The 22,938-nt window shown below is 47.3% G+C and overlaps 1 protein-coding gene across 6 annotated transcripts; it reads right to left on the minus strand.

Annotated features, from left to right (window-relative positions):
• Positions 1 to 3,560: 3,560 nt before the first annotated feature.
• On the minus strand, positions 3,561 to 22,562 carry LOC309648149 (uncharacterized protein). 6 transcript variants are annotated; one of them, XM_082436445.1, is made up of 5 exons: positions 11,051 to 14,829; positions 10,826 to 10,944; positions 10,246 to 10,344; positions 9,320 to 9,446; positions 3,561 to 7,441 (listed from the first exon to the last, which is right to left on the minus strand). In XM_082436445.1, exons 3-5 carry the CDS (start codon positions 10,261 to 10,263, stop codon positions 5,616 to 5,618), a joined length of 1,971 nt encoding a protein of 656 aa, XP_082292571.1. In that variant the 5' UTR covers positions 10,264 to 10,344; positions 10,826 to 10,944; positions 11,051 to 14,829; the 3' UTR covers positions 3,561 to 5,615. The 6 variants fall into 6 exon arrangements, with proteins under 6 accessions (XP_082292571.1, XP_082292570.1, XP_082292569.1 ...); XM_082436444.1 differs by having other exon boundaries at positions 10,246 to 10,364; XM_082436443.1 differs by lacking the exon at positions 10,826 to 10,944 and having other exon boundaries at positions 10,246 to 10,469.
• Positions 22,563 to 22,938: the final 376 nt, after the last annotated feature.

Consider the following 22,938-nt stretch of genomic DNA (forward strand, 5'->3'; position numbering starts at 1 on the left):
CTAAAGATTCTTTTCAACTCAAATAAGACAAGCAAGTAATCATTAAAAAGTTTAGAATTCTTTAGGGTACATCTGACCAAGGTCACCTAACTTACACAACTTGTGTACATGGTGGTTGGAAGCTAAGATGCTAAATCAAAGGTGGCATAAGCTGACTGGACTGACCAGGAAGGGACTGACGGGAGTTCTTTCCATAATAAACCTGAGGATCATAGAAAGTTCAGGAAAGTAGGTCCAAGTCTCCTGAAAGCTATACCTGAAGTATTAACAACAAAAATCAACTGTAGAGTAATTTAATCATTAAAACAAAAATATTTTTAAACTATAAGAGATTTTCAGGACAGACTAGAAAAAATTCCTAATTTCAACAGTTGGGAGTCACAGAGGTGCTTATGTAAGAGCAGCTGTTTCATGTCATTTTACCAGTGGTGTTAAGTTTGAAGTTGGAGACCTAATTCAAAAACAGAACTTAGAATAATTAGCCCCTTTAGCTGAACTATAAAACCTGGCAGCTACATATCTACAAGACAGGATCTGAGGAAAACATGTGTCCCTGCAGATCAGCAGGGGCTAAGGGGCCCACGTCCCAACCACCCACCTATTGACAAGGACACTTGTAAATATTATAAGTAGAAGGGACACTGGAAAAAAGTTGTCCCATCTTATGAAGAAAAACCAAGACAAAGAAAATCCCTCAGGGACTCCCCGCTCCCTATGCAGGGGGCCCGGGTTCGACCCCTGGTCAGGGAATTAGATCCCGCATGCCGCAACAAAGATCCCGCGTGCCGCAACTAAATGTCCGGAACAGCCTAATTAATTAATTAATTAATTAATTAATTAATTGAAAAAAGAAAATCCCTCAAATCAGAGCAGTCAGGGTGCTTTGAGGAAGGAAAAGTGCCCAATAACCTGCCATATCCTTTAAGCCCTCAAGATGAGTTAACTATAGATGGTCATCCTCATCAATTCCTGATAGGTATGGTTGCTATTTTTTCTCCATTAAACACCAACAGCTTAGCTCAATCTCTTCCTAAGAGTGGAAGGTATTTCAAATAACCCACAGATTTTCCCCATTTCAACAGTAACACTTGGGCCATTGACTGAAAAAGCAAAAGCATTCTTCCTGCTCTGTGATACCATCCCTGCAAATTTAATAGAAAGAGTTATTAAACTGCCAAATATCCTATGGGTAAAAGAAGAGATTACAGGGAAAATGTTACAAACATAAATATTTTGAACTAGATGAAGATAAAAATGCTACATACAAAAAATTGATATGCTACAACTAAATTAAATGATTAGAGGGAAATGTATAGCTTTAAAAAGCTTATTACAGGGCTTCCCTGGTGGCCCAGTGGTTGAGAATCCACCTGCCAATGCAGGGGACCCGGGTTCGAGCCCTGGTCCGGGAAGATCCCACATGCCCCGGAGCAACTAAGCCCATGCACCACAACTACTGAGTCTGTGCTCTAGTGCCTGCGTGCTGCAACTACTGAAGCCCGCACACCTAGAGCCCGTGCTCCACAACAAGAGAAGCCACCACAGTGAGAAGCCCGCGCACCACAATGAAGAGTAGCCTCCACTCGCTGCAACCAGAGAAAGCCCGCACTCAGCAACAAAAACTCAACCCAGCCAAAAAAAATAAATTAAAAAAAAAAGCTTATTACAAAAGAAGAATGATGTCAATAACCTAATATTCCATATTAAGAAACCTGGAAAATAAGACCAAACTAATCCCAAAGCCAGGATAAGAAAGGAAATAATAAAGATTAGAACAAAACACTGAAACAGAAAACAGAAAAAAAATTTTTTAAAATCAATGAAAGAAAAAAAGTTGGTTGTTTCAAAAGATCAACAAAATTGACAAAACTCTAGGTTGGCTCACAAAAAAAGAAGACAACAAACTAACAAAGTCAGGAATGAAGACACTATTGACCCTACAGAAATTAAAAGTATCATAAGGGAATATTATAAACAATCCTATTCCTCCCAAATCAGACAATTTAGTTAAAATGGACAAATTCCTAAAAGACACCAATGATCAAATCTGACATAAGTAGAGAATGTATATAGCACTATACTAAGTAGTTTTTATTGAAAATCTTCCCACAAGAAAATTCCAGGCTCAGGTGCCTTCACTAAGGAATTCCAGCAAGCATTTAAAAAAGAAATATCACTGATCCTTCAAAAACTCTTCCAGAAAATAGAGGAGGAAACACTTCCCAACTTATTCTATGAGATCAGAATTACTGTGATACAGCAGCAGTCCCCAACCTTTCTGGCACCAGAGACTGGTTTCGCAGAAGACAATTTTCCAATGGACCGGGTGGGAGGGTTGTGGGGGGCGGTGGTTCAGGCGGTAACGCGAGCCATGGGGAGCAGCAGATGAAGCTTCGCTCCCCGGCTGCCCTCCCGCAGCTCACCTCCTGATGTGCGGCCTGGTTCCTAATAGGCCACGGACCAGTACCAGTCCATGGCCTGGGGGTTGGGGACCCCTGTGATACAGAGGTATCAGAAGAAAACAAATCTACAAACTCATTATCATTCATCTATATAGATGTAAAATACATTAACAAAGTATCAGAAAACTGTCTCGGCAACATATACAAAGGATTATACAACATGATCCAGTGGGATTTGTCCCAGGAAAGGCAAGGCTGGCTTAACATTTGAATATCAATTAATGGAATAAACCATGTAAATAAAATAAAAGGCAAGAAGAAAAAAACCCCCCACAGCCACACAATGATTATCACAATAAATGAAGAAAACTGGAACAGAGAGTCTAGAAATCCATCCAAGCTAATATAGTCAAGTGATCTTTGAAAAGGGAGCAAAGGCAAAGGAATGGATAAAGGATAGTCTTTTCAACACATGGGGCTTTAAAAAAGTGACCCAGACACAGATCTTACACCTTTCACAAATATTTTCAAAAAATGGATAATAAACCTAAATAAAAAACTATAGAACACCTAGAAGATAACACAGGAGACAATGAAGACCTTGGGTTTGGCAATGAGTTTTTAGATACAACACCAAACCACAATCCATGAAAGAAAAACCGAGTATTTTGGACTTGACTAAAATTTAAAAGTTCTGCTCTGCAAAAGACACTGTTAAAAGAACACGAAAAGATATTCATCATGTCATTAGGGAACTGCAAATTAAAGCAACAAAAACATACTGTTACTACACACCTATGTGAATGGCAAAAATCGAAAACACTGACAACACCAAATGCTGACAGGCATGGAGCAACAGAACTCTCACCTACTGCTCGTGGGAATGCAAAATGATACAGCCACTATGGAAGACAGTTTCTTACAAAACTAAATATACTCTTACTATATGACCCAGCAAATCATGCCTTGGCTTGAAACCAAACAAACTGAAATCTTATGTCTACAAACTTATGTCCTCCTACACAAAATGCATATTGCAGGTTTATTCATAACTGCCAAAACTTGGAAGCAATCAAGATGTCCTTCAGCCAGTGAATGGATAAGCAAACTGTTACATCCATACAATGGAATGTTATTCAGTGATAACTTATATGCAAATCTTCACAGCAGCTTTATTTGTAACAGCCAAAAACTGGAAATAACCCAAACATCCACTAACAGGCAAATGGATAAAAAAACAACTGTGGTATATCCATACAATGGAATAATACTCAACAATACAAATGAACAATTAATACATGCAACAAGATGGCTTAATCTCAAAATAGTTACGGTTATTGAAAAATGCCAGAGTCCCCACTCCCCAGAAAGTATATACCATATGATTCTATTTATATGAAATTCTAGAAAATGCTTGCTATTACTTGTGAATTGTGGGAAAGGGGGCCAGAAAGGACTGGGAGGAAAGGATTATAAAGGGACACAAGGAATCTTTTGGTTGTGTGGGATATCTCCATTATCTTGATGGTGTGGTCTCATCAGTATTTACACATGGTGAAACATAACATGTTTTACACTTCATATATTCAGTTTATTTCATGTCACCATACCTTAATGAAGATGTTAAGAACTAAATGTTCCCTATGAAAATCCATATTTACCATTCCTCTTGGAAAGTAACATCTGCCAACTGTTCTGGTTCTAGCATATCCCTCTCCCCACAGTTTAGGGGGATGAGCCCTGCCTCAGTATCAGCAATGAAGTCCACGTCCACTTCAGTCACTAGAAATGTTGGCTGGGTCAGAGAAGCCTGATTCCTGGATCTCTCATCAGTGCTGGGGTTCCTGCCTGTGCAGTGATGGCCATAACGTCAACAGCCCAGGGAGGTACAGGAATCCACAAACGTTTAGATTATTTACTGTGACAGTGCATTGGCCACAGGAGACTCAGATGTCTGAAGGTCCTGAGAATTTCTGTACACTTTCATGCCATACAGCCAAAATCGCATGGACGTTTATAGATGCCACTGTTAGAACAGACACACATCCTCTCACTAGCCACAGTCATCCCCACTCCATTATCTCAGTGTTTCTGTACCAACTATGATTCCTACCTTGCTCTAAAGGGCTAAAGCCTTCCAGTCAATGACAGTTGCCTATGGGATTCTGGACATCAGGGACTGGCTCCTGTATAGGTCCAGGAGACAGAAATCCCTCAAAAGTGCTGGGGAATATGGGACATTCCCTAGGAACAAAGGACCCAATTCATGTTGCTTCCACAAGCACTGGAGATTTCCACACCAACTGTGCCCTCCTCAGAATGAACTCTGGGCTCACAGGAAATCCTGACTTCTAGGCCACAGGATTAGGTGCACAAAGCTCTTCAGACTTTTCTAGCAAGCCTTGGGCAACAATGCAAACTAGGCCAGACTAGACTGAGAGCTGTTCTCTACCACCCTGCTGTCCCTTCTGAGGCACATACCGTTGGTGTCAACATAAGGTGTTCCTCCCTTCATGTCGGCAAAACCCAATTTTTTCTCAATCCATTAGACACAGTGAACTGACCTCCCGTGAGTAAAGACTGCCACAGCAGGCCTTTATCACTGCACAAACTAGAGTAGCATGGGGCAGGGATTTCCAAAGTTGGGTGACTTGGGAGCAAGATAAATAAGTCACAGCTATCATGTGACAGTCAACATTGTCCAGGAAGAAGAGAAATCTTGTCTGGAAATCCCCAGGAGACTCCAGTTCAGATCCTTTCAGCCAGAGATAGATCATGGTCACTCAGTACCCAGTCATGGAGGTGGAAATGAGGACCTTCAGTGTGCTCAGAACATTCACGATCCCCTCGAGGGATCAGGAGAGACAGCACAGGGGTCCACCTTTCCTGAGCATATTGGAGTAACTGACAGACACTGTGGGAACTTAACAGCAATGAGATGGCTTCCACCACAGGCACTGGCAGTGATATAACTGTCAAGAGCCCTGGACAGTTGAGGAAGTGCAATGCACCTCATGAGAGCTTCTCACCTACGTGGTACTTGTCGGGAATCTCCCCGGGGTGGATGTACGATTGTACAAGGTTGACCTGCTGGCTCCCTCACAAAGGGCACTCACAGAGCTCTTCTCTGGTGTGAGTCCTCATACCCTGAACAAGGATACAGCACATTTTCTGCATTCATGAGGCCTTTTTCTAGTGTGAACTTTCTGGCTGCTAAACAAGTGTAACAGATGCAGCTAAAGGGCCATCAAAGCTGTTGCATTCATGAGGCCCTTCGCCCGTGTGAACTTTCTGGTGCCGAACAAGATGGGAGCTTCTGCTATAGGCTTTCCCACATTCGCTGCACACGTAAGGCTTCTCTCCAGTGTGAACCCTCTGGTGAAGGATGAGGCTAGAATTGCGGCTAAAGAATTTCCCACATTCACTGCACTCATAAGGCCTCGCTCCAGTGTGAACTTTCTTGTGCTGAACAAGGTGGGAGCTACTAATGTAGGCTTTTCCACATTCACTACACACATAAGGCCTTGCTCCACTGTGAACCCTCTGGTGTAGAATGAGGCTGGAGTTGTGGCTAAAACATTTCCCACATTCACTGCACTCATAAGGCTTCGCTCCAGTGTGAATTCTCTGATGCACAATGAGGTTGGAGCTATGGCTAAAGAATTTTCCACATTCGCCACACTCATAAGGCCTTTCTCCGGTGTGGATTTTCCGGTGCTGTACAAGCGTGTCTTTACGGCTGAAGGCCTTTCCACACTCGCTGCACTCATAAGGCCTTGCTCCAGTGTGAATTATCTGGTGCTGAACAAGTGTGTCTTTGCAGCCAAAAGCCTTCCCACATTTGCCACACACATAAGACCTTGCTCCTGTGTGGACTCTCCTATGTTTAATGAGGCTGGAGTTATGGCTAAAGAATTTTCCACATTCTATGCACTCGTAAGGCCTTGCCCCAGTGTGAATTCTCCAGTGCTCAATAAGGTGAGAGCTTTGGCTAAAGAATTTCCCACATTCACTGCACTCATAAGGCCTTTCTCCAGTATGAAATCTCTGGTGCTGAACAAGTGTGTCTTTACGGCTAAAGGCTTTTCCACATTCACTGCACTTATAAGGCCTTTCTCCGGTGTGAATTCTCTGGTGCTGAACAAGGTGGGAGCTTCTGCTGTAGGCTTTTCCACATTCGCTGCAGTCATAAGACCTTTCTCCAGTGTGGACTCTCTGGTGCTGTACAAGCGTGTCTTTGCGGCTGAAGGCCTTCCCACATTCACTGCATGTATATTGTCTTTTTCCATTGTGAAATTTCTGGTGGGTTTTTAGGTGAGACAGGTGAATGAAGGCCTTTCCACATTCCCTACACACATGTGATGTTTCTACACCATGAATTTTTGTGTGATGAATAAGAACTGATTTCTCCTTGGACAGATTTCCACATGGTAGGCACCTAAAAGCTCGCAATTCAGCCTGAGTTATCTGGTTGTCAAGGAGAGTGAAGGTGTTCAGGAAGGCTTTTCCATTGTCACTGCAATTGAGAAGCATCAGTTCATCATGGTCTCCCTGGTGTCGCCCGAGTCTGGAGCTTTGTGGAAAAGGCTCCATGAACTCAGCCCTTCTGCATGGACTCATTCCATTGTAAGTGCTTTGGTACTGCAACAGGCCAGAGCTATCCGGCAAGTCCATCCCTTCCTCCCTGCAAGTAAAAGGTCTCCCTAACATGTGGACAGCACAGCTCTTCACAAGTGAGGCCCCATCATCACCCCTTCTGACAGGATTCTTCCCACTATATTGCTTCTGGTGCTGATAAAAATTTTCATTGAACAGGAATCCTCGCCCACAGGGGTCACATGTGTACCGTTTCTGTGCAGGGCATGATCCCTGGTGTTCAGCCAGGTGCAAACTGTCTTTCAAGAGTGGATCACATATCTCACACGGCTGGGCTTTCTGGATAAATGGACATGACTCAGGAGTCCTGACCTCTGACACTCCTTCTACAAAAACGCTCTGCTCAGAAGGGGCCTCCTCATTGTCTGATTCACACCAACAACCTGAAAGCAAAGAAATGCTAGTGAAGTACATGTTGACTTTGGTGGGAAGCAGCAACTCCATCACATATGTATGTGTGACACACCAATGAATGAGTCCACTGGCTTTTGGCAGGATGAGGGAGCCAGGATCAGGAAGGGCCCACTGTCGGTCTTGGGCCTCTAAAGGTCACAGTACGAAGGAACTCTAACGATGGGTAAAGACACAATGATGTTGGACAGTACTGGAAGTAGAGGCGAGGTCTCCAATTCACTCCTCTACAAAAGCGTTTCAGCAGGGCCTCGGCTGCTTGTGTCAGGTGAGCTCTGTGCAGAAAGCTGTATCCAGGCCCAGGAAAATCTGATTGCAAGTAAGTAGCTGGTTCTTAAGGACTACGTACGGATACGTGCACAACTCATGACACATTATAGTAGCCAATGTTGCAGAGCACTGCGGACGGAGAAGAGGAGAATGAGTGAGAGACATGGAGGCCAGAGAGGTGGGGAAACAGCCAAGGGATGGAAGACAGAAGAGAAACGTCAAGTGCCGAGAATGGGGAAGGAAAGGGAGAAGTGAGGTACTGCTATGTCCCTTGGCAAGAAAACACTGGTGAACACAAAGCAGGTTGACGGTACGATGTGAACCCAGCCCTAAGATGGCTCTCTTTCAGCTCCCATGCGGCAGGGCCAGGCCCTCTCTGGCCTCTCTCACTGTGGCTGGAGTCAGGGCTCCCTGTCAGGCACCCGAGGCTTCCTGTCCCTCTCCACCTGGGCAACTACATGTGATCAGGAAGATGGAAGTTGTAAAGAAATCATAGGGCAGATGGGTGGCCCAGATAGACCCATTCCACAGAGAAGAAGAGAAAATGTTTTTAAAAAAGGAGAGAGAGAAAAACCTGAAGGAGGATTTGGCGGGACATCCCTGTGTCTGCCACAAGCAGTGACCATGTCAGTACCTACAATTCCTGGCATAGTCATGCCCCAGGAAATCTCAGCCAGAGGATAGGGGCAGAACATGGACGCAGAGGCATCATGGATCTGGAAGTGCCCAAGCCAGGCAGAATCTGTGAAGCAGACTGAAAGAGCCCTGAACTCCTAACCCGATCCTGAAAGGCTTTGGGCATAGGTGTCGAGACTGCTCAGCGAGGGAGGGGACACCACACACGGCCCAGCCTCAGCACCCACAGCGCCTACTCTGGGAACCAAAGAAAGGAAGGAGAAGAGCCACTGATCTGGCTGGACTGAAAGAGCTGCTCCAAGGGAAGTGGGGAAAAAGCAAACCCCAAGGACACTGGAGCGGGCATGAGGGCCTGTGGAAGGCAGCTTCTCCGATGGCCCCCAAGAATGCCTACCTCCCAGTATTCCCGCCTGTGTAGGCCGCTTCCCTTGACTGTAGGCGGGACTGATTGACCCATTTCTAAGGAACAGAATAGGGCAAAAATGATGAGATCATTTTCTCCAGGTCAGGTTACAAAAAGACCAGCTATCATCCTGGACATTCTCGTTTGCTCCCTGCTCAGAAAAGGCACCTTACATGTTATGAGGTGCACTACAGAAAGGTCACCATGACAAGGAACCGAGGTAGGCCTCTAACCAACAGCCAGTGAGGAACTAACGCTCACAGGTCAACAAGCCGCAAGAAACTACATCTTGGAAACACAAAACATGAGTGAGTTTGTAAGTGGATTCTTCCTGAGAATGGCCTTCAGATGAGAACACAGGTTTGGCTGACAGCTTGACTGAAATCTCATGAGAGACCCTGAGCCAAAAGCACCCAGGTAAGCTGTGACGAGCGAGGTTCCTGATGCACTGAAACTTATATAACGCATTTTAATTGTTTTAAGTCACTAACTTTTGGAGTAATTTGCCATGTACCAATAGATTACTGAAACAGGGACTTACCCAACGAGGCCACAAGTGCAAAGTTCTCCAGCATCACGTCACGGTACAGGAGTCTCTGAGCTTCCTCAAGGACCTCCCACTCCTCCCGGGAGAAGTACACGAACACATCCTCGAAGGTCACACAGCCCTGCCACGATGGGGACAATTGAGCCCACAGACAACAGGACTCCCCAGTCTACCCATTAACCTACCCACCCCCGGTCCTCCCCAGCCTCCCAATTCAGAGGCGATACTAGGCCTTGACACCACTATTGCCTGCTCGCTCCTGTCCCTCTGATCGCTGTGTGCAGCCCAGAGCAGAACCAGGCAGGTCGGCAGAAATATATTATATAAGCTATGGGTCTTGCATGAAGGGCACCAAACACTCTCCTGCTGGCATCCTCAAGAACATGCCACCCAGAAACAACTTTAAGGCCATCAGGTCACACTCCTCCCAACATGTATCACTCTGAACCACACTTTCCTCATATCTGGGACCACACTCCATTAACACTGACAACCTTCTGACCCACACCATATGCACCTCCAAGGCAACCCCCACTCCTGAAGCCACTCTGCATACAGTATCCAGGAAGTACTCATGTCTTTATGACAGGCACCACTGCCACCCAAGTGCCTGAGCAAGATGCCAAGTCCTCAGGGCCCAGTTTCCACTTTCTTTGCCACCATCAACACTTATGTGGACTATTGCAGTAAGCTCCTCCCTCATATCCACACTCCATTCTCAATTAGACAGCAGCCAGAGGGAGCCTGTTAAGATCCGATTAAGAGCATGTCTCTTCTGCTCCAAATCTTCAATGTCTTTCAACACCCTCAGAATAGAAGCCCAGCTCCTCAGCCTGCCATTCTTGTCTGACTCCTGGCCCTTTTCCCAACAGACATAATGAAAACCTGTGGTTCCTTGAGGACTCCCAACTCAATCTTACCTCCAAGCATTTGCACATGCTGTTCCTGGGTATAATACACCCTTCCAGTCCTCATCCCATTAGCTACCAGAAACAGGAACCTCTTCATTTAACTGTTGGCTTAGATTCAGGATACTGGGCTAGAAAGGACCCTCCTTTAAGGGCCCCAGACTCAAATGCAGGGGGAGGGACAGGTGAAGAGTCCCAGAATCTCACTATGTCTCATTAGAAAATCTCCAACGACCCTAGTTTAAAAACATATACAAAATCCACACACCTCTCTAACCTCCACTGCCACCACTTTGGTCCACCCACCATCAACACTCACCTGGACTATTGCAGTAGACTCCATCCTGGTCTCCCTGCCCACCCTCAGGCTTCCCCAATCTTTCCACTCTGCTACAAGAGGAAGCCTGTTAACACCGATGTCAGATCACCTCCCTTCTCTGTTACAAACCTTCCATGGCTCCCGCCACCATCAGAAAAGAGGCCCAGCTCCTCAGGCTGCCATTCCAGGCCTGATCCCTGACTGCCTGCTCTCTATTCTCACCAAACATAACAGAGACCTGCGGTTTCCTGAACACTCCTAATTCATTCTCACCTCCAAGTGTTTGTACCAGTTGGCTCCTGGGCCTTGGAAACCATTTCACGCCTCACCCCATCAACACTGGGAATGGGAACCTCGCCACATATCCACCGTCAAGGACCGCCCTTCACCGCCTTTATACTCAAGAGAAAGGAGGGATCAAGGCGAAGTGTTGAAAGCCCTAGAACACACCATCCCCTACACCTGAGGCGGTGAGGGCTTGAGGGACCCTCCACTCACCTGAGCCCGGTCCATAAGCGCCGCGGCCGCCATCGGATCCTCTGAGCAGAATCGGGTCGAGAAGCTGGCGACTGGAGCGGGCTCTGCGGGAGCAGCCGAACCCCCACCCCACACTGGGCGGAGTGGCCTCGGGACGACTGTCGCACTCCGAGCCCCAGGCTCCCCCTTGTAATAAGGCGCTCAGGCTCAGGGTGCCGCCTCCGGAAGCGGACGAGGACGGAGGGCGGGTGTGAAGGCCTCGGGAAGAGCGCAGCCCCGGCTGACACCTCCGCGCAAGGCGGCCCGTCCCACGACGGGGACCATGGAGCCTAACAACGACGCGGAGGGAGGTCCTATCCTTCCTACTGTCCTTCCCTGTTCGATTCCGAAGAGCCGCACGGAAGGCGCACCCCAGCCAGGCCTCCCAACCTCCACAGCCACTCTAGACAGCCCCGGCGCAAGCAGAAAACGTCACGGCCGCGACGCCGGAAGTCCCGCCCCTGCCGGCAAGGGCGGCAGGAAACGCCCATCTACCTGACTGTCATTGGCGCAGCACGGATGCGCCGGGCACAGACTTCTGGGTAAAGGAGTTTGTGTCCTCCATCCAACCAGATAAGGGTCCCCTTTCCGGCTCTCCCCAACAGCGGTGCGGAGTTAGGTGGAGGGAGGAAGGTCGGCGAGAAATTTGGTTGCGGAGGGCCAGAGCTCCTCTTAAAGGCGACGCGCCCAGATTCCCGTGGTCACCTGTGACAACGCCGCGTCCTCCGCCGTCTCCAGCAGGTGGAGCATTCTTTCATGCTGGGAGAACTGCTTCACCTTTCTTGAGTTTTGGGGACTGAGATTTAAATTGAACGATGAAGGGAATTCCCTGGCGGTCCAGTGGTTAGGACTCCACGCTTCCAGTTAGGGGGCGCGGGTTTGACCCCTGGTCGGGGGAACTAAGATCCCGCAAGCCGCGCGGGCCGGCCAAAAAAAAAAATTGAACAATTAATATCCCTCTCTCCTGCGGTCTTCGGGTAGTAACATATGGTCCTCCTATTCCTTGCCACCCAAAATTGGGTCAGCAGCACTTGTGAACTTACTGAAAATGCAAGTTCTCGGATCCAACCTACACCTTCCGACACAGAAACCCCCCAGAGGTGGGAGCTCTTATTAAAAGTCATGACCACCTCCCTCCCCCAAAGTACGACAACTAAAATGGGAAAATACTACAACCTACCTCATAGGAATTGAGATGAAACATGCTTAGCACAAGGCCTGGTGCTAAATACACACAAGCTATTATTGTTATTATTCATCATCTCCACAAGGTTCTCACATATACAGCTATAGGAGTATGTCAGAGGCCCCTCTTTGCAGAATCACTGATCACGTTTTTTAAAATAGAAAATACAATCACTCCCTGAGTCACCAAGTAGCGTTACAGATAATGGTAAAAATTTTGCATAGAGCACACCTGTATACCTGTAGGTTCATTCTACTTTTTTTTTAAACATTAGATGAAGGAAATTTTCAAAAACTACAAGTAAGTCTGTTGTCAAAGGGATGCATTTTTACAGACCATATGATTCAAAACGTAGAACTATCAAGACTAATTGCTCTTAGGCTTAAGTGGGCAGTGGGTTAACACAGTTTCATATCATGGTATACTTCACAAGATGACATCATAGTTCATGTCTAATTCACAAGAACAAAGACTCAAACTCCTCCTGCCTTCCCCTCTCTCAGGGCAGGCAGACCCAGGTACAAATGTATGATCATGACATGGTCCAGTCTGATATCTAGTGGCTCAAGGTCACCAGGTCTGGTCCTCCTTCTCTTCAGCTCCCAAAGGAGCAATAATTCGTGGGGAGGTGTGAAAACTGGAAACAGTGAGGCCCAAAGAGGCAACCCCAGGAAGGAGCATAAATGAGAAGATAAACTGAAGACACATTATTCACAATCACTCCTGCCCATTTCCATTGGCCAAAATTTATTTGCATGGTCCCAAATTAAGGGAAGCTGGGACATGACTGTCGTCTTAGGTGCCCAGAAGGAGAAAACAGTATTGGTGAACAACTAGCCAGTTTCTAGCACAATCCATTGATTTGATCACCAGACACCCATTTTTTATTCATCTTCTACATTCTACACTCTTACACCCTCATTCATGTGACCAGATCATAATTTGTTTAAGCATGTTCCCATTTATGGTTGAGTGAGTTGTTTCAACCTCTTGGCTGTTATCAATAAAGTTGTTATAAACCTTCATGTATATATATTTTGGAGAAAAAAAATGCCCTAATTTCTAATGGGTATACGCTTGGAATTGGAGTTGCTTGGTTGTAATATATACATATGTTGAAATTTAATGGTAATCTTGACACATAAGAGTTAAAACTGAAATTAATGAAAGCACTGTGAGAATTAATTGGCATGTGGAATTTACAATAGAGACTGTTGGATATATTATCATCATTTGTAAATTGTGTGCTACGCATCCTTTATATCAGTAAAGTTTGTAATGAACTTATGTAATCTGTGTGCACTTTCTTCTCAAGAGCAGGTGTTAAACATTATTACATTCCTATGTGTACAGATCTGATTATCTGCATTTGGGAACGCCTGTGTAATTGTGTGTGTATGTGACCGAGTGAGTTCTTGTGTGTCTCTCTCTGGATGGCTATACCTATACATGTATGACCATTTGTACATCTGCATCTGTCAACGTGGCTGTGCAAAGGTGTCTACCTTTGGCTCTGTACATGTGGCCCTCTCTCAATGTACCTGTTTCTGCTGTCTCTGTGTTCTCCTGTGTAGTCTTTCTGTGTGTCCAGGAGTTTCCTTCTCTGTGTCTCCATAATCTTTCTGCATGCTTGTGCCCCTGTGTCTGCACGTACATGTTTGTGCCAATGGGTGCATCTGCCTTTTGCCCATGCATGTCCCTGTGAGCACTGTTCTTGGTATGTACGGGACTTGTGTGCACACGTGTCTGGGTGCCTTTCTATGTCTGTGTCTGTTTTCATGTGTGTGTCTTTAGTTAATATAAATATATCCTCTCTATTCTGTTTGTGTCCTGGTGGGAATTTGTGTGTGCATCTGCATAGGATTTTGTGTCCCACGTACGTGTCTGAGTGTGCACATCTGCTGATTCATTTTTGGGGAGTCCTATGTGTGATGGTGCTGTAGAGTCCACTCCTGGTCTATACATGTCCCACGGCGTGTCTGGGTGTGCCCTGCGTGTGCCTCCCTCTGGGTGCCTATGCTGACCCCATGTCCCTTGCTCTGCCCTAGCCCAGTCACCATAAGGGGACCTCTTAGTGCCACTCAGGCTCTGCAAGCAGCTGGGCACTCCTGGAACAGGGTGTCTGCTGGGATATCTGTGCCCTCAGCTTGTCCCAACTCAGAATTCACCTGCTCTGAGAGGCCTCTCTGACCAGTCCCCAGGCCCTGGCCTCAGAGTTCCCTACACTGAACTTTCAATTTCTCAAGTGCCCCAGGATCACTCCCACACCCCCATCACTGCACAGGATGTTCCCTCTGCCTAGAACTGTGTGTGTGGTGCTGATCTGTATTACAGGTTTAAATTAGATGCCATGGAAGGGGTTATGACTGGAAGGGGGAAAGCAGAGTTCAGGGGGATCCTGGGGGCCAGGCTGCTGGTCTGGCACTCACCTCTGAACTCTGAGTTTCTCCTGTTGAATATTGTTCACCTAAAAGAAAGACTGCCATCTATTGCTCCAGCAAAGATGGGCTTACTCAGGGTCAGCTGAGAATTGTAACTCGGAGTCTGCAACCATGGCGAGCCACCAGGCAAGGACCTGCACAGCAAAGGTAGGAGAACACGTTTATAGAGGGAAAAAGTAAATTAGGAGGGCTGTAGTAAAGAAAGAGTCGAGGGCTTTTCACTGGCTGAGTCCTTGCCAAGAAAGAGGAGGAGTCTTTCTTCTTCCTGTTGAGCTCTGCTGTCAGTTGCCAGGTGTGAGAATCTCCCCTGCTGGTCTCCTGACTCTATTTTTTTTTTAATGTTTTATTTTATTATTTTATTTTTTGGGGCTGTGCCACATGGCTTGTGGAATCTTAGTTCCCAGACCAGGGATGGAACCCGGGCCCTGGCAGTGAAAGTGCCGAGTCTTAACCACTGGACCGCCAGGGAATTCCCTCCTGAGTCTATTTAACCTAGGTTTTTATTTACTATTTTTTACAATATAAACAAGTTCACAGAACACCAACCTCAGTCAGGGCCACTCAGTGACCATGATGAAATGAGACAATGACAAAACCACCCTATCATCATATCTGAGCACAGACAACCAGAGTCCTGTGCAAACAACCAGATAGACCCCTCTCCTGGGTAACATGAGTGACAGCTCCATCTTCCACTAGCTGCTGCTTTAGTGCCGCTGCCTTCCCCTGCCTTGTAAATAACAAATTTCAGGATATCTGATCATAAAACCAACCCCGTTTCCTGACAGCATCCAGTTCAGACCAAAGCTCCATTTCCTTAAACTCTTCTGAAAATCACTGAACACAAGCCCAGAGCCTAGAAAAGTTACTAACATCTTCGTACTGAGGGCCCCACATTTCCCACGGTGTGGTAACCCACACTGCAGCACACCAGTAAACCTCACTGCTCCACCACAGATGTCAGACACGTTCCTGGTGCTGGACGCACTAGCACCACATACCTGCAGACACGAATGACCCCCGAACTCCAGACTGCACATCCAACTAGATCAACCTTTCCTCTTAGATGTCTGACACGCATCTCAAACTGCATGAGTACAAAACCCAACTCCTCATCTCTCCCTGCCCTGCTTTCACTGCCCACCCCTCTCCCCTCTACGGCTGCGGTGACTGTCAACTGGTTCCTGCACAGACAATGCTCTTGTCAGTCTGTCTCGACACCTGCTGTTACCTTTGCTGGAGATGTTCTTCTCCGACTCCGACCCTGCCTGGGGGTCCTGCATCATTCAGGGGTCTCCACATCAAGCTCTTCCTTCTTTCTAATTTGCTTCCTAAGCTTTAGTTCAATGTCCATCTTCCCATTTTACACACAAGAACACTGAACCCCAAGGATAAGTGACATGACCAAGGTCATGTGGTTGGGGATAGGCATGGTGGAGACAGGCTGCAAGCCCAATCAATCCCAACTCAAAACTCCAAAGGAAATAAAAACAGGTTTTTAAAGAGATATATGCACTTCCATGTTTATTGTAGTTCACAATAGCCAGGATATGGAAACAACCTAAGTGTCCATCAGTGGATGAATGGATAAAAATGTATATATACCTACAGTGGAATACTACTACTCTGCCTTGAGAAAAAAGGAAATTCTGCCATTTTCAACAACACAGATGGACCTTGAGGATGTTATGCTAAGTGAGATATGTCAGACAGAGAAAGACAAATACCGTACAATATCCCTTATATGTGGAATCTAAAAAAACAAAACAAAGCCAAAAACTGAACTGGAAAACAGTAGAATGATGGTTACCAAAGGCTGGGGGTGGGTGAGGGGATGGGAGAGATGATGATGTTTAAGGGTACCTACTTACAACTAATAATTCCTGGAGATGTAATATAAAGTACAGGGATTACAGACAACAAAACAGCATTATAAACATTAAACTTGCCAAGAGACAAGATCTTATTTGTTCCCACCACTAGAAGAAATGATACTTCTGTGGCACAACAGAGGCTAAGGCTACAATGGCAATCATACTGCAATATAAATGTATTGAATAAATATGTTGTACATTCTTAAACTTACACACCGTTATATGTCAATTATATCTCAATAATTAATCAATGAATAAATAAAAAAATAAGAATAAAAATGAAGCCTTAAATGGTTTTAAGCGGTACAGTAAAATGTACCCATTCATAAGTGTGTCCTTATCTCCTTAGATCTCATTTTAAACAACATTCTTAGTATCCTAATTTCTTTTAAGTTTTAAATGCTTCATAATTCAAGGCTTCACATAAGACAATATTTTGTAACAAATAAATATTTGCAGGGCTGTTCTCAAGTGTCCAGCTCTCCAGCTCAGCATGGCAGAAGAGTGCATATGTAGTAATTCAGGTGTTTACCTCTCAAACACTGCTCCTCCCCTGCCACCCAATAACAACAACAAAAAACAACCAATAAATTGTCACAAGTTTGTCAGGAAAGAAAGAAGTCATAAATACATTTCTCTTCCTGTTACATCTACTTCTTTTCTTCTTCCTCCCTTGTTTTTGTCTTTTAAATATTCCTGTGGTTGCTTTTTCAGTGTATACTAAGGGTAGAGCTATAGCTGAAGATTTTTGAAATTGCACAATAGTCACTGGTTCTCTCTCCTTTATAAATTCTCAGGTGCAAAGTCCTAGGATGGGTCCATTTCCAGTATGACTCTTTAGATGACAATAAGTGATGATTGGCCTCAGAAGATTTTCTCACAGCAATGACACTTACACGGTTTCTCTTTGGTATAATTTCTCAGAGTAAGACGTCTCCTCTGGTCAGATGATTTTCCTTAGGAGTTGCATTCGAAAGGTCTTTCCCCAGTATGAGTTCTCTGATATCACAATAAGTCCACTTGTGAAAGGCTTTCCCCAATCTCTTACGCTCATATGGTTTCTCCCAGTATGAATACTTCGCAGCTTGGTGAGGGATGAACGAAGGCTGAAGGACTGTCCACATTCACTATATTCACGGGGTTTCTCCTCAGTGTGACGCTTCACGTGTTGAGTCAGGGAAGAGCTGTCGTGAAAGGCTCTCTGATATTCTTACACTCAAAGGGTTTTTGTCCATTGTGGATCCTATTAGGCCAGATAGAAAAGGGTGAATGAAGGCTTTTCCACATTCATTGCACTCAGGGATCCTCTCCTGTGAGAACCCTCACGTGATGAGTGAAAAAAACAGCTGTCGAAAAAGGTTTACCCACATACTTCGCACTCGAAGTGACTTTCTCTGGAGTGGGAAATATTATTTGGGACAAAAACAGACCTGACACAAGAGACTTTCCCACATTCTTTGCACTCATAAGGCTTCTCCTTAGTGTGAATCTGCTGTAGCTGCATGAGCTCTGACCTTCAGTTGAAGGCCTTCCCACAGTGGACGCACTCACGTGGTTCTGCTAAGCATAAATCCTCATGAGTTGACCGAGGTCTGCCCTCTTGAGAAAGGCAGGTCAACGTTTGTTAAACCCTTTCCCACATTTCTTACACTTGCAGAGATTCCTCCCTGTGTAGATCATGGAAGCTTTACCTGGTCCATGTGAGTTCTGTTCATGACATGCATCTCCCGGAGGATTGCTCTAGTAAAACTCCTGAGAGCAGATTATCATCTGTCCTCACACCATTGTGTTCAGAGCTCATGCTCCGGAGGAAACTCTCCTTGTGGGAAACTGTCCCTGGGTTCTTCCTGCATTTCTAATGGCCCTCATTGTTTCCTGGTTTGCCCCCAACAGAGGGTCCAAGAGTCAAATGACCCTGGAGCAACATTCCCTCCACGAGGGCAGCTAAGAAGCTTTATGACCTGAGGTTGTGCTTTCTGGCCTAACGGGAATCCAATACCCAAAAGGGCCTATTAGTGAGGACAGCAGAGAATAACCTCCCAACACTCCGGTGTGGCTTCTCCCCACTGTGAGGGGACAGGTGCTGGCCAAGTCCAGAGCTGGCCAAGAAGTTCTTCCGACCCTCCCTGCAAGTGAAGGCCTTCTCTGATACACTGGATCTGCAGCGCTTCACAAACGAGGCCTGGATTTTCCCTTCTGAAGACTCCACTCCGCTGCTTCTGCATCCAGTAAAGGTTTAAACTACACCAGAAGTCTCTCCTCCATGATTCACATGTTGGGAGTACGAGTGCTGCCCAGATGGTGTTCCCTGTGGCTCAGCCAGGTGCAAAAATGTCTTTCAAGACTGGGTCACACATGTCACAGGGGTGAGCCTTTTGGGTGGAAGGATGTGCCTTGGGAGTTCTCGTGTGTGACACTCTCGCAGAAACTCCCTGCTCAGAAGGTGCAGCCACACCCTCCACTCCACGCCAACAACCTGAAGGAAGATGAATGCTGGTGAAGTGCATGTTCAGTTGGTGGCAAATGCCGTCCAGTAACAAATGTGTGTCTGAGATAACTGGCAACTAGTCTATGGGACTATGGGCATCACAGGGGACCCAGAATCAGGATGAGGAAGGGCTGCTGTGTGCTGTGGGCCTCTAAAGCTTAAAGAATGAAGGAAACCTTGCAGGAGAGGATACTAGGATGGGGTACAGTGTGAGCAGGAGAGGCATGCTCTCTGAATCACACCTTGCAAATGGTCTCCCAGCAAGGTTCCTGGTTCCTTGTGACAGATGAGTGCTATGAAAAAGGGTCTAGCCAGGACCAGAAAAATCTGGCCAGATAGAACATTTAGTGTTCAAGGAAAATTTAAGGATACGTACGCATCTTGTGACACGTTAAAAGAAACCCAGTGCTGTAGAGTGCCGCATGGAGCAGCAAGAGAAGAGCAGATAAGATGTGCTACTAGAAAGGGGGGTGGGACTAACAGGTACCTAAGGTCAGAGTAAAAGTGACAAATGAGCAAGGCATCAAAATTGGGGAAGGAAAAGTGGGATAAGGTTCGCCACTGGTGTGGCCACCTAAACACTAGTAGACGCGGCACAAAGTGCTGGTATAAAGTGAAGCCAGCCCTGGGCTTCCCTGGTGGCGCAGTGGTTAAGAATCCGCCTGCCAATGAAGGGGACACAGGTTTGAGCCCTGGTCCGGGAAGATCCCACATGCCGCGGAGCAACTAAGCCCGTGCGCCACAACTACTGAGCCTGCGCTCTAGAGCCTGCGAGCCACAACTACTGAGCCCACGTGCTGCAACTACTGAAGTCCGTGCTCCACAGCAAGAGAAGCCACCGCAAGGAGAAGCCCGTGCACCACAACAAAGAGTAGCCCCCGCTCACCGCAGCAACGAAGACCCAACACAGCCAAAAATAAATAAAATAAGTAAATTTATAAAAATATAAATAAATAAATAAATAATAAAATAAAATAAATAAATAATAAAATAAAATAAAGTGAAGCCAGCCCTGATTCCCGCACCTTCCGCTCACCAGGCCTAGGCCTCCTCCAGGTATTCTCTGCTGTGACTGGAGCCGCGTCTACCTTCTCAGGCACCCTGGGCTCCCCTCCGGCTCCAGCTGGGTGGCTCCATGAGACCTGGAAACCGCAAGTCCTAATGGGAAGGAAGAGCTGGTGAGTGGCCAGCACTGACCCAGGGAGACACTCTCTGCAGAGAAGATAATTAAATATTAAAAAAAGAATCTTGGAAGAGGGCTTACAGGAAGAGTTCAGTGTTCAGCACAAGGAGTAACCATATCAGTGCCTGCAATTCCATGTCAGACCCTGGAAAATTAGAGGAAGGAGGCAGAACCTGGGCCAGGGATTTGGACAGACACCTAGCCAAGGACCGGCCAGGCCATCTGGAATCTCTGGGGCAGAGGGGCAGACTGCAAGACTTCTCACCCCCAATTCTTCATCTCAAAGCTTTGGGGCAGTACAGGTTGGGGCTGCTCTGGGCGAGGAGGCGGTGGTGCACATTGCCCAGCCCTGATACTCACACTACTTACCCCAGGGAACCAAGGAAAGAAGCCGTGACACGACAGAACTGTGAGACAGAGAGAACTGCCCCTTGAGAAAAACAAAAGCCAGCCCAGGAAACTGGGAATCATGTCCTTGTTAACTCCCTCCTGCTGAGTGTTGGCTGGACCTAAAAATTACTTTCTAATGAATAGAATATGGCAAAAACGATGAGATGGCACTTGCGAGATTAGGTGATAAAAATACCAGTTTCTATCTTGGATGCTGTTTCTTGCTCATTATCTTGGATATCAGCTGCCTTGTTGTGACCTGCTTATGGAGAAGACAACATGGCAAGAAACTGTGGGAGGGCTCTGGCCAACAGCCAACAAGGAAATGACTAGTCTAACCAGTTGAGCTTTCAGATCAGATGGCAGCCCTGGGCAGCTTGCCAGCAAGGTCATGAAAGACCCTGAGCTAGGGGTACCCAAGCAGGATATGCCTGATTTCTGACCGAAACCAACTGTGAGATAAATGTTTGTCTTTCCAATGCACTAAGCTTTGGAGTAATTTGCCATGTAGCAACACATAACTAAAACAGAGACTTACCCAGTGATGACACAAGTGCAAAGTTCTCCAGCATCACATCACGGTACAGGAGTCTCTGAGCTTCCTCAAGGAGCTCCCACTCCTCCCGAGAGAAGTACACGAACACATCCTCGAAGGTCACACAGCCCTGCCACGATGGGGACAGTTGAGCTCACGGACAACAGGACTCCCCAGTCTACCCACTCACCTAATCCCCCCACCCCATCCCTCTCCTCCCCGGCCTCCCAGCTCAGAGGCGATACCAGACTTGGCACCACTAGTGCCTGCTCTCTCCTCACGTCCCTCTGATTACTGTGTCCAGCCCAGAGCAAAACCAGGCACGTGGGCAGACAAAATACTCTCTCAGCTGAGTATGGCATGACAGGCCTCAAACACTCTCCTGCCAGCCAGTCCTCCCGGTGTCATCCAGAGCCTACCCCCGAGGCACAACTACACTTAGGCTCAGCCTTCCCCCACAAGCTCCCAGGACTTGGGCCTTAAGGCTGTCCATTCACCCTCCTCCCCGGTCTCCCTGCCTCCTCCCTCACTTCCACAGTCTCCACTGTGCAGCCAGAGGAAAGCTTTCCAATGAATTATGTGTTAAATCACCTCCACCTTCTGTCCAAACTTTCAGAAGGGAGGTCTAGCTCCTCGGGCTGCCATTCCAGGCCAGACTTCTGCCCGGCTGCTCTGTTCCCTGATCACTCCCAACTCAGTCTCACCGAGTATTTGCACATGCACTAGAACACCGTTCTGATATTTACTCCCTTGGTTGCCAGTACAGGAACCTATGCATATAATCCTTGGCCTGAATTCAGTACCCTGAGCCACAAGTGACTCCCTCCAGAGACTCCACGACCAAGAACTGGGAGAAGGAAAGGCAAAGTCCCAGGACACCACCATCAGCTATCGCAAGGGGCGGGGACAATGAGGGTGTGGCCCTGGGTGACCCTCCACTCACCTGCGCCGGATTCATCAGTGCTGCCGCACCTGCCACCGCCAAGGGACCCAGTGGGCTGAATGGGGCCCTGAGAGGCGGGAGACCTGGGCGGGGTCACCTCGGGCTGCGTGTCGCACTCCGAACCTCGCTATGAAATGTCAAACGCCCGAAAGGCCCAGGCCGCCGCCTTCGGGGGCCCTGTCAACAGAGCGCATGAGAAGACCCGGGAAAACGTGAGGTCCCGTAGGGCCTGGCAAACACGAGGCGCAAAGTCGTCTGTCCCACGGACGGGGACACAGTGTCACGGTGAAGGAGCCGGGGCTGGGGCCGTCACGGCTCGGACAAGGTGCGGAGATAGTCCCCGGCACCTCGCTCTCCTTCCCCGTCCGGCCCTAGAGATGCGGCCCCAGTGCAACGCTCGAGTCCACGTGGTCGCCGTCCAACCAGCACCAGCTCACGGACGGACGTTCTCTTGCGGCGAGACCGGAAGTCCCGCCCCGAAGCCACAGGAAACGCCCCCCCTTGGGTCGTGATTGGCCCAGCGCTGGGGGCGGCACCGCTGGGGGCGGCAGCGCAGGTGGCATCCGCTTTTGGGTAATGTAGTTAACGCCCAGCCTGTGCCCACCCGCGTGCGCCATTTCCCTTCTCCATGGCGACGGCCCAGCGACACCGCGGGAAGAGACTGGGAAATAATTTAGCTCCAGGAATCCTAATACGGGGCGGGGCTTCGCTTCCTTTTAAAGAAAAGTGCCCAGATTTCCGTAGGCCTGGGGGAAATGCCCCGCCCTCCCTAATCGTGCCACCGCAGGACCTGGGAACCTGTTGGCAATGCAAGCTCTGGGGCCTCACCC

Source organism: Balaenoptera physalus (genome assembly GCF_965194825.1).
Source record: "Balaenoptera physalus genome assembly, chromosome: 19".
Taxonomy (NCBI): domain Eukaryota; kingdom Metazoa; phylum Chordata; class Mammalia; order Artiodactyla; family Balaenopteridae; genus Balaenoptera; species Balaenoptera physalus.

Bases quoted from the DNA above. Each gene is read 5' to 3' on its own strand.
- LOC309648149 (XM_082436442.1), bottom strand. From the start codon at position 11,083: ATGGCGGCCGCGGCGCTTATGGACCGGGCTCAG. The intron at 9,447-11,050 runs GTGAGTGGAGGG...CCATCGTGGCAG, and splicing joins CGCTTATGGACCGGGCTCAG to GGCTGTGTGACCTTCGAGGA. The intron at 7,442-9,319 runs GTAAGTCCCTGT...CTTTGCTTTCAG, and splicing joins TGCACTTGTGGCCTCGTTGG to GTTGTTGGTGTGAATCAGAC.